Below are 12,262 nucleotides of genomic sequence, written 5' to 3'. Positions count from 1 at the left end.
TGTTCAGTTTTCAAAAGCAAGGAAAATTATTTTATATTGGCAAATTTTATTACCTGTTGTCAAATGGATATAATTTATCTAGTCTAACAAAGATGTAGAAATTAAAATAGTTTGGGACTCGTGGGGAATGTATACCAATGATTTTCATTTTTGTTAACATTACTTACCGTACAGGTTAACTGACATTTTTTTCCTGGATATCAAAATCTTTCAGAATACAAGGGGAAAGGGTAGGATCTGGCTTTTATATGTTAGGAGGTACAGGATCTGGCTTTTACAAGCAAGGGGTCGAGCCTCTTCCCCTGCCTGACCTTGTGTTTCTTACAACCATACCTTTTACTTTTGAAAGTGTTGATTAGCCACAATGAAGTAAATATCCGGCATCAGTTACTAGACATAATGAAATGCTATATTATTTAATTAGATAAGTTGTTTTACTCACCCAACAGCAAGATGTTCAGAGTCAGGACTGAGGCAGAGACATGTCACTTCGCTCTTGTTACCTTGTAAGACATTCACCTAGACATTTAGATAAGCATATCATAAAAACAATTTTTAAATAGTGGAAAATCTAACATTGTTTAAAAGTTTCAACAATTCGCTTCAAATACTTTTTCGCCAAGTCTAGCGTCCCAAATATATACATTTTCTAGTGCGGGAACAATCGCGCGGCAAATTTCACGTCTTTTCTCGCCACTTTGAACAAGACACACATTAGCTCTAGCACTTCCCACTACGCCAAAGATTCCAGCTTCGACGTAACGCAGATAAGATTTTGTTAAGACCATTTTAAAGGAAAAAGAAGAGTCCTAAATATTGGAAATTCATCTTGAACTACTACGAATTGTCTTCCACCCGATTTCCACGTGGGGATTTATGGCGTAAGATTTCCGCCAATATAGACCAGGAGGAGAAAGGGGGGTGTCGTCCAATGGTATCGTCCAATGGTATGTCCCACAGTGGGGAATTTACCAGACCAGATCACGACCAGCTTCATTTGGTCAATATTGGGCGCTGATTGAAAAAACGCTAAATGTGTAGCTTCAATACCAAACTTTCCATCATACACAACCAGATATTTTTCCATTGCTAATATGTGTATGCAACTGGGATATAGTATATCTGACAAGTACAAAAATGTTGTTTGGCCTGTTTTGATCATTTCATTTCAGTTAAGCCTGTTCTCCACTAGCCACGTATCGTAATGTATTGTAGCAAAACGTAAAATGGCGCATGCGTGCTTGTGCATATTGACCATCAAATTCATAAGCACGCATGCGCCATGTTACGTTTTGCTAAGATACGTTACGATACGTGGCTGGTGGAAAGCAGGCTTAATATCTATTCTACATACCTTTCTGAGGATCTAATAGTATATTGTTAGGCAAGCCTTCAACAAATTTCTTTCTACTTGCATCACATGAGCAGCATAATATCCAACCATAGCCTTCAACAAATTGGTGGTGATATCAATGAACAAATACAAATGAATTATGCTGAAGAAAAAATACATGCAGATTATAGTGCCAAAATTCATGTATGGATTTCAATTTAACATTTTTCAAAGCTCGTATGGTCTAACATCTAGTTTTATTTGAAATTCATATGATAAATTTAAAAATACGTTAAATTTGACACGTTCAATGATGATATGAACATGAATTTACTTCGTTCAATATTGTTTTTTACATCAATAACAAAAGAATGTTGAACAAACAAGATCATGAAATTTGGCGGAAATCTGTGACGTCACGGAAATTTACCATAGCGCAGGCGAAACTCTTCAAGGTAGTTTTAAACCTGCCAAAATTTGATGCCCAAATCTGGAGTTTCTGATCATTATCTTAAAAGGTTAATAAGGGATTGTTGTGTTGCAACTTATGCGTTTGGCAAGCGGCGCATATTTTAAAGAATTTGGGGCATAGAAGCCGGACTGTCGACATTTTGGAATCAATATTTGATGGAAAAAGCCCACCACTTAACCTTCTATCTTCCGTCTTCTATCTTTTAATGACCGACTTAAGACATTTCATTCCCCCCCCCTCCCTTTATCTACCCCTTGGTAAAACTATAAGAGAGACTTTCTCGTGAACAGGAAGTCTCTAACGTCAAAAAGTCTAGCGTTTTTTCACTAATTGAATACCAACATAGATATTTCAATAGTAGAAAAAAAACAGGCTGATTTCGCAACTGCGTGTGAATTGTCAAAATTCTTGTATTTAAAATCTTCATTATCTAATCTCAATAAACAAATCTTAATTTTCTTTCCGTTTGTTCACGTTTATGGTGATATACAAATGCAAACTTCTTTCTCTCTACTAAACACCTGAGACGAATAAACGCCTTTCCTTGAGCCGTTACAATTTTTAACAGGCCACAGGATCTTATACGGTAATCGCTGATCTGTCCCTTGCTTTAAAAAATGAACACAACGATGTTTGGTCTAAAGAAATACTCTTGTTATTACAATATACACGTATATAAACTATATACAATTCTCATTGTTCGTGTATGATATATTATCGATATAATGCATGTCAGCCAAGTTTCAAAAAAAACAACGTCAGTTTGCTTTACACATCCTCCGTACTTCGATGAAGCATTTTGTCTTACATAAATGGGGCAAACAAGTAAATAATTGTTTCCAAACTTTTCCTGACGCAAGAAGTCCATCGAAACGATTGGCTGTATTTTTATGTCCCTAACGTTTATACTTAAGAAAAAGTTCAAAAAATCGATTTGTGCTAACTACTGGCTACAATAAAAGCCTAAATATTTCCCTACGATGGAACTTCATATAAAAAGGCTTGCAAGATACAATGTTTATTTCGTACGAACCTCATGTATGAAGACCTTTTCAACTATACGTGTTATGTATAACATTAATAGAAATAATCAAAGTTGGATTTCATATAGCTAAATCTATTCCTTTAAACCTTTCTGTCAAATGAAGTAAAAATATCAATTCTCTGCATTTTTCGAGATGTTTTAAAAACTTAATAATTACCAGAAGATGACGTTGTTTCTCTCAAGATGAACGGGAGCCTTCTCATAAGGGGGCCTTCAGAAGCCTTCTTGGGCTTCGTGGGAAGCCCCTTCACGGGAGCCTGTTACGTGCGTGGTCCCGAAAGAATAACTATTAATTTTGGTTCTATTTCCACACGCAACAAAGATAGTGTGAACCAGTTATATTTCTCAAACAATTTATTAATCAATGCGTAAATATTAAAGTAGATAAGTGTCTTAATAATAATATCAATAAGTATGAGCAAAACTTATCTCCTCTGTTTGAGTACAACCGCGAGTCTTTATTCTTGAGCGTTCGTGAGTCCAACAATGACTCACAATAGTTTTCCAATAGATTAAAGCACAGAAGCCAAGATAGTTGTCTGGTAGATTGTAGCTTGTCAACCTACTTCAGGAGGCTATGCCTCCTAAGTTTGTTTCCTCGTAGCTTGTGCTCGTATGTTGTCCTCGCAGGTTGTACCCAGTGGTCTAAAGAGCATCAACTAAACAACTTATCATCCCATTCAACGCATTATTTACAGTTGTTTCGACATCCATCGTAGAATTTAAATCATTATCAACCTCTCTTGGGTCTGCGTCAGCTTCAGGACATAGCAAAAGAACCTTCTCCATTTGAGATTTTATTACAGTAGATAAAATTAAATACTGAGATTTTAAGTACAAAAAGATAAAACAAAAATACATCCACAACAAACTAAAATTTTGCCAAAAGTTTAATTGTAAAAATGTATTTCAAACCCGCCCGTGCAAATTCAATTATAGTGTAAAAACACACGCGTGTCATTCGACACGCGTGATGAACACGAATAAAGAAAATGAGCTGACAAGCCTGACAGTAAGCCAAGTAAGCCTAACACATAAATAACTAATATTAGACCTTTGTAAATTTTTTTCACACATTGATCTTGAATATTTTTTGACAAAGATTAGAGCTTTGTTAAGACAGGTCAGAGAATAAATTTGTGTATTTGCAGCAGTTTATATCGAGTCAACACCAAATTATGAAAAACTTTGCAATTTCGATGATATTACTTTTACTTACGCGAGCCAAATTGTCGAAATTGTACTCGTTGCTTATCCAGTTTCCAATGTTTGAGATACGCTGATCTTTGTTGTTTATTTTTACTGAAGATTTAGCATCTTAACAGGAATTTTATCAATGAAAAACATCGAGAATACATTACACCAGCAGTTAGTGGCAAAGCCAAAATGCAAATTAAATTGTGCTATTTCCAATTTTATCTATTTTTCTTGGTCGTCCAGAGCCTTGCAGATCTTCTTTCTCCCTGGACGATCTCCTTTCTTTTAGCAAGAAAACGTTCAGCCTTATTGGCTGAGACCACACCAAAGAAAACAAAAAAACAGTTTATTTCATGCTGCTTTTTTCTTGTCTTTGTCAGACGATTCTTCGTTCTTAATGGTCATATCTTTGCATTACTTACAAAACAAGTTGAAAACTTAACACAATTTATTATAGAAACTTTAAAAATGAGTACAGAGTGAACGTATGAAATTTTGTTCACATCAACAGTGCATATGATCATTTTCTCTTTTTGTTTTCTTGGCATAAGATATTTTAATGTAGCTATTCATGATGAAGCAAATATTTAGAAATTTAATATTGTTATAGTAAAGCTAATTCATACGTAAAATGTTGTCGGATACACGCATATATTAATGTTTTCGCAAGAAGCACAATAACTTCCTTAAGCACAAACCTGCACAATAATGCACCTGTGAGCACAGAATAGTGATCATGCATTAAACTTTCAACAGTTGGCTATTTTCTAGTTTTATCTACATGCATATAGTGTCGCAAAGTCAGCTATCTAGCTATAAAATTTGCATTGCTAATTTTATCGTTTCGCTGTTATGAACAGAATTCAATATTTTACAATAAAAATAGTGATTAAAATTAAGCCTTTGTTAAACGTTCCAATTTCTTTGTTATCAAGCAAAAGCAAAGACATCATGTAGTTGGTTGCATATTTTTTAATCCTTCTCAATTTGTGAAGGTAAGTTGATTTTAAAGTTTATCCGTCAATGTAATAATGTATTTTTATTTTGGGATTTAATATTTTATGTCCATTTATCAATTATTTCTTTATGTCAAGAAAAATTTGCGATAAAGTCATTTCCGCGTTACGTAAATGTTTTATATGGATAACATTTGTTGATTCTAATGGGATTTTGCAATAAATTTGAGTTTAAAACGATTTAGTAATGTAAACTTCTAGTCTTCTCCGATTTATTTGAATAGTTTATCTCAAATTATATTAATATAGCAAAGCTATAAGATTAATAACATGATTAATCAAATAGTGACACGTCACTTGTCACACAGTTGTAAATGTTCTGATCCCTACTGTTTTTCTGTATGGAAGGTGAAAAATGTTTCTTTTTTTATTCACTTGTCGCTTCTCATTCGAATCTCATGTTGAAAATGCATATTCTACATCGCCAACAGAAAACAAACCAGATTTTAAAGACCTTTGGCATAACTAAAAATAAATCAATGCAAAATACTATTATTATATTGATTCTTTTTTATGTAACCAAAATTTTTACACTCATATAGTGTATAGTGCAACTGCATTATCAATAAAGTTTTGCTTTAGATAACTATATGAAATGATTAATTGCAACAAATATTCGTAATTATTTTATACCGACTATACGTAGTCTATGTCAGCTTTACATAAAAAGTCTTTGTTGAAACGCATTCAGGAATGGTTAGGATGATGCAACTCAATTGATGTTCGTGTGTTGATAGTGTTTTGGATAAACTGGTATTGTTTTCTGTAACATTACGTTATTCTTACTTTACACATATTTCATAGCAATAAGCTGGTCGTGTGTCTTATTATGGTGAGTTACACAAACTACATTTATTAACGATAACACCTGTGGAGTAATAAAATGACCTATATCGCATGTAGATAGTTGCTTTATAAAAGATTTTTACACATTTACTCTTTGCACTATGGAGACCTTTGGGAGAACTCACAACTTCTCCAAACTTGGCATAAACCAGCGCAAACACTTTTAACTTTTTTTTAATAAAAACGTACTGCATGCAATGATGCGAAACAGGCAAATTAGAAGAAACGTTTTAACTTTTCCTCTAACATGAATTTTATTGATATGCAAATCCCTTAAATTGATTGATTGATTTAATTGGTAGAGCTCAGATCGGTTTGCAAACACACCTATAGACCAACTGCTTGCATTGCTTTTTCCTACACATAAAATTTTGTTTTATGAAGGTTTTCAACAACTTGCTCAACTGCCACAAAAATACGTAAATGCATGAAAATATTTTTCTGAGTTTCTGCAGCCACATTGGTTAACCAATTTCATGTACAATTGTAAATTTACCAACTCAATCTTCAACTATTTCAGTTGTCCATAAATTGTATTTATAAATAATTAGTGCTCATCTTATGATCATTTTATGATACGTAGATGGAGTCAAAAGAAGAAAGGAATAACTACTACATGCAGAAAATACTTACCGATGTTGTTGAAAAGAAACTTGCTGATTTATTTATCCACGAATGGGACAAACATTTCAAAAAATCTCTTGGACAATGGGAAAATACAAACGTTAGTGGTCAAAAGTTGTTCAATATTGAAAAAACAAAAAAGAAACCTCATGACAAACATATTCTACAAACTTTTCAAGATGGTGACACCAGTAAGTGGGATTGTACAACACTGTTCGCATCAATACTGTTTTCTAACTCAGTTGGAACAAAACTTGACACAAAAGTTAGAGATGCAGTAAATGAAATCCGTAATGTAAGAAACAAATTCACTCATGTAAATAAAGGCAAAGTATCTGATACCGAATTTCACAAAATGGTCGGTGATATTGAAAAGTCATTTAAATACCTAGCATTTTCATTCACTGAAATTAGTGAAATTAAATGTCAACGAAACAGATTTAATTCATTTCAAGTACTTCCTTGCAAACCAAATCACGATGTAGTTAAACGTACAGAATTACTTAATCAAATCACAGCAGATCTAAATAACTTGCGCAGTAATAACAATAATGAACTGACATATTACTATATTTCTGGTAATCCTGGCAGTGGTAAATCTCAATTAGCCAGACAAATTTGCAACGAAATGTTTAACTCTGTTGACTGGGAAAATAAAACTACATTTGTGATGACACTCGAAGGAAAAGATGCTGACTCTCTATTAAAAACTTATAATGAACTTTGTCAACGTTTGAACATCCATGAACATTTTATTGAAAATATTTTAAAAAAGGTAGAAAGCAGCGAAGACAGAATCAAACACTTTCATTTCTTGATGACACAAAAACTGAAATCTTGGAAAATATGGTGGATTGTTGTAGATAACGTGGTTGAACTTGATAAAATTTATCAATTATTACCTCAAGTTGATGATCATAATTGGAAAAATGGACAAATTATAGTAACTGTTCAAAATACAGATGCTATACCACCAGATGACAATGTAAACAAACACATTTCAATCAGTCATGGTATGAATGATAAAGAATGTCGTCAACTTCTATCTGTCTATACCGATGTTCATAATCATGATGAAGACTTTTTAAAGAATTTGTCAGAAAAATTAGATCGTCAACCATTGGTGCTGGCAAGTGCTGCTTACTATGTAGGTAGTGTAAAAAGTGCAAATCTGGAATTCACGTGGGAGCAATATTTCAATAAGTTGAATGAAGGAGAGCGACAGAGCATGGATGCCACATTTCAAAAGATCAATAAAGCATATTCTGGAGGTAAATCAACTTTGTTGAAAACTGTTGAGTTGGCAGTACAAAAAAGTGCTCAAGAATCCATACTAATGGCAAAAATTTTTGGTCTTTTCTCGATAATATCTTTCGATCCGTTACCACAAGATATTATCGTACAATTTATTAAAAGCCTTGATCCACATAAGTCAGCAGAAGATATATGCCTTCAATTAAAGCATTGTTCGTTAATTCTTCAAACGGAAAACAACGACATCCGCCTGCATCGCGTTGTACATGAAGCCATCATAAATTATCAATCCTGGCAGACCTCTTGCAGTAAACAAATAGCAAATAATTCGACTAAGATGTCTTTACTTGCGTGTCTAGTCGCTTGGGCACTCTATCATTTTAAAGACAGAGAAGATGAAATCAAAATAATTCCGCATCTTATTAAATTCTTAAACAATTCGTCATTTAAGCTCTTTCAAAATAAGTTGATAAACGAGAAATCGTTATTTTTTTTCTATAGAGAACAAAAACTTGATGAAAAAAATTTGAAAATTACCAATTACTTTGTAAAAGTATTAGAAAAATTTGCCAAATATGAACAGGCCATCAATGTACTTAAGGATATAATAATAATTCAAACTAGAGAGTTAGGTGTCAATCATGTAAATGTTTCATATTCGTACAACGAGCTGGGTGGGTTGCTTTGGAAGAATGGAGAATACGAAAAAGCAAAAGATTCTTATGAACAAGCGATGAAAATTCAAACAAAATTATTTGGACCTGACCATGTTAATAACGCGACAACGTACAACAATCTGGGTTTGGTTTACGGTGATATGGGAGAGTACGAAAAGGCAAAAGATTTTTACGAACGAGCAATGGAAATTAAAACAAAAGCATTTGGACCTGACCATGTTAATATTGCGACAACGTACAACAATCTGGGTTTGGTTTACGGTGATATGGGAGAGTACGAAAAGGCAAAAGATTTTTACGAACGAGCAATGGAAATAAAAACAAAAGCATTTGGACCTGACCATGTTAATATTGCGACAACGTACAGCAATCTGGGTTTGGTTTACAAAAATATGGGAGAGTACGAAAAAGCAAAAGATTTTTACGAACGAGCAATAGAAATTGAAACGAAAGCATTTGGACCTGACCATGTTAATATTGCGACAATGTACTGCAATCTGGGTTTGATTTACAAAATTATGGGTGAGTACGAGAAAGCAAAAGATTTTTACAAACGAGCGATGGAAATTGAAACAATAGCATTTGGACCTGACCATGTTAATATTGCTACAACGTACTGCAATCTGGGTTCGTTTTACGATGATATGGGAGAGTACGAAAAATCAAAAGATTTTTACGAACGAGCAATAGAAATTGAAACAAAAGCATTTGGACCTGACCATGTTAATATTGCGACAATGTACTGCAATCTGGGTTTGGTTTACAAAATTATGGGTGAGTACGAAAAGCAAAAGATTTTACGAACGAGCAATGGAAATTGAAACGAAAGCATTTGGACCTGACCATGTTAATATTGCGACAACGTACTGCAATCTGGGTTTGGTTTACAAAATATGGGAGAGTACGAAAAGCAAAAGATTTTTACGAACGAGCGAAGGAAATTGAAACAATAGCATTTGGACCTGACCATGTTAATATTGCAACAACGTACTGCCATCTGGGTTCGTTTTACGATGATATGGGAGAGTACGAAAAAGCAAAAGATTTTTACGAACGAGCAATGGAAATTGAAACGAAAGCATTTGGACCTGACCATGTTAATATTGCGACAACGTACTGCAATCTGGGTTTGGTTTACAAAAATATGGGAGAGTACGAAAAAGCAAAAATTTTACGAACGAGCGATGGAAATTAAAACAAAAGCATTTGAACCTGACCATGTTAATATTGCGACAACTTACAACAATCTGGGTTTTGTTTACGGTAAAATAGGAGAGTACGAAAAAGCCAAACATTTTTGCATACAAGCGATGGAAATTCAAACGAAAGCATTTGGACCTGACCATGTGAATATTGCGACAACTTACAACAATCTGGGTTTTGTTTACGGTAAAATAGGAGAGTACGAAAAAGCCAAACATTTTGCATACAAGCGATGGAAATTCAAACGAAAGCATTTGGACCTGACCATGTTAATATTGCGACAACGTACAACAATCTGGGTTTTGTTTACGGTAAAATAGGAGAGTACGAAAAGCCAAACATTTTGCATACAAGCGATGGAAATTCAAACGAAAGCATTTGCACATGACCATGTTAATATCGCGACAACGTACAACAATCTGGGTTTGGTTTACAGTGATATGGGAGAGTACGAAAAGCAAAGATTTTATGAACGAGCAATGGAAATTGAAACAAAAGCATTTGGACCTGACCATGTTAATATTGCGACAACTTACAACAATCTGGGTTTGGTTTACAGTGATATGGGAGAGTACGAAAAAGCAAAAGATATTTTCAACGAGCAATACAATTTCAAACAAAAGTCCTGATATGTTAATACTGGAATAATATACGACAATCTTCATTTGGTAAGAAACCATCTATAGAAATTGACACTGAAGCTTTAAACTGGTAGTTGCTAAAAAAGCTTTCGTGTTTGAGAAAATTTACAAGGAGAGAGAAGAAAGAAGAAATGGATTTGTGATTCCGTGAATTAAGGAAAAAATTTACACTAAAGTCCGAACAACAACAGTTGTATATAAAAATGTTTAAATATATTCTTGATAATATTCAATACAAACATTTCTATTTTCAATTATCATTAATTTACTGGAACAGTTATTTCTATTAGCTAAGAAACTTGTATGGAACTTTTACAGTGTATATGAGATTAGTACGTTTGCAATCTATCTAGTCTGAAGTTTTAAAGCTCCTTAAAATGAGTGGAGTGTTTGTTGGGTCATTTTCATGAGAGTAAATCCATATCTTCGAGGAACCATGACAATTTTACATCCCTTTTGTTGAATGCTGAAATGACCAGAAGACTAGTTTGCCATATGAGGATGCAGTTTTTTCTGTATTCATTTTGGTAACTCATAAAATACATTTTTTGTTTATAAGTATTGTAGATGGGTGAATTGCTTGATAATTGTTAATCGATTCATTATTTTTTCCTGTTTATAGTAACAATCACTCCCTTAATTTTTGTGACACTGTTCTTTTTTACAACTGGGAAATATCCGGCTTAATGTAAAAACCCATTTCAATTCTATTTTCTCTTTCGATGCAGGAATTGACTTAACGTTGTGATGTTGAATGTAGTGATCTCATTTTCAATTTAAAATTGACTTTTTTTAGATCACTTTGTAGTAAAATTATTTATGTAGCTGCAAGCTAGAATCTGTTGCGCAAAAAAACGTATTTCAACGTCATATAAGTGAAAGGCTCGTTTCACTCTCCATGTCAGGCTAGCTCAATAATTAATTATAAAAATACAAAGTATGAAATTCCCTTTTGTCGCGTTTAAGCTTTCTCCAGTATCAATTAATGCTGAATCATGTAAATTTTAAAAGTCGGCTGATTACAAAAGTTGCATTTTATTGTTGCATCATGTATTTCGAAGGGGCACATGGAGACCTTACTTGTACCTCTAAAGATACAATTTGGGTTAGGGATCTTTGAGGATGGTTATGTACAGCAATCAACAGTAGATCATTTTCCATTGATCATGTTTTTTATGTTTTTCCGATGCCCACTCCACTATTTGCTAACAGATGAATTCGATAAAAAATAGACTTCTCTCCTCGACTTAATATTTCTTCATCACGTCAACGAAAGCCAAAGACATTTAATCTACAACATTAGACATTAAATTTACAACTCTATTCTCTTATATCCATTAGGATACATTATAACCCATTCACTTGCGGTTTTTGTTGAATCTCAGTCTTATATTTCCCGGTCCATTATAAACACTTCGCTTCCAGTTCCATTTCAACCTTCCCAGTCTCCTTAGACCCACACTATGATCCCACTTTAATCCTCTCGTCCCAGTCTCAGCAACCGTAAAAGACAACTTCACAAAAACACAATCGCTTCTTTCAACGTCAATCTCAAATTCCCACGACAAAATTTTGTAATCAACAAATTTGACTTGCATCAATATTTTTATCCCTTCTGACCAAATCTGGAAGTTCACAAATGTCATCAAACCTCAGCCATTGTGTACTTTGGAAGATAATCGTTTTAGTTGTCAGAGTATTAAACAGCAAAACAACCTTCATCGAAATTTCCTCAAAATCGTCTTCTTCTTTTTTCGTATTTGTCCCAGTTTCTCGCGTGTTTCGCCAAATAATGTGACGTCACGATTTTCAAGCTGTCTTTGAATAAACTGTAGTCCCGCCAAATTGAATCCAACAGTATCCTAAAGATAAAGCAATCATTACAAGTGTGCCATAGTTTTGTTTTCGTCGATGTAAAAATTCAAGAAACTTTGTTCAATTCATTTCATTTGTA

The 12,262-nt window shown here is 33.8% G+C and overlaps 1 protein-coding gene and 1 long non-coding RNA gene across 3 annotated transcripts in view; one reads left to right on the top strand and one right to left on the bottom strand.

Moving 5' to 3' along the window:
• LOC124443350 (WD repeat-containing protein 3-like) overlaps positions 1-12,262 on the bottom strand; it is an 84,236-nt gene that overhangs the window by 15,952 nt on the left and 56,022 nt on the right. The window contains exons 1-2 of one of the 2 annotated variants that reach the window (XM_046993852.1): positions 612-860; positions 443-519 (exon numbers count right to left, since the gene is read on the bottom strand). The exons of the other annotated variant lie outside the window; for it this stretch is intronic. Coding sequence (XP_046849808.1) covers positions 443-519; positions 612-788 — 254 coding nt within the window. The 5' untranslated portion in view covers positions 789-860. Of the gene's footprint in view, positions 1-442; positions 520-611; positions 861-12,262 lie in introns of those variants that run through there. 2 annotated transcript variants of the gene reach the window in all.
• On the top strand, positions 2,622-10,866 carry LOC124443364. The gene is made up of 2 exons (XR_006947639.1): positions 2,622-2,687; positions 10,791-10,866. It is a non-coding gene; the product is annotated as an uncharacterized LOC124443364 (long non-coding RNA).

The sequence above is a fragment of the Xenia sp. Carnegie-2017 genome, unplaced genomic scaffold (assembly GCF_021976095.1).
Source record: "Xenia sp. Carnegie-2017 unplaced genomic scaffold, XeniaSp_v1 HiC_scaffold_20, whole genome shotgun sequence".
NCBI lineage: Eukaryota > Metazoa > Cnidaria > Anthozoa > Malacalcyonacea > Xeniidae > Xenia > Xenia sp. Carnegie-2017.
Note: the sequence above shows the minus strand (reverse complement) of the source record. Positions and strands in the feature narration are given on the sequence as shown.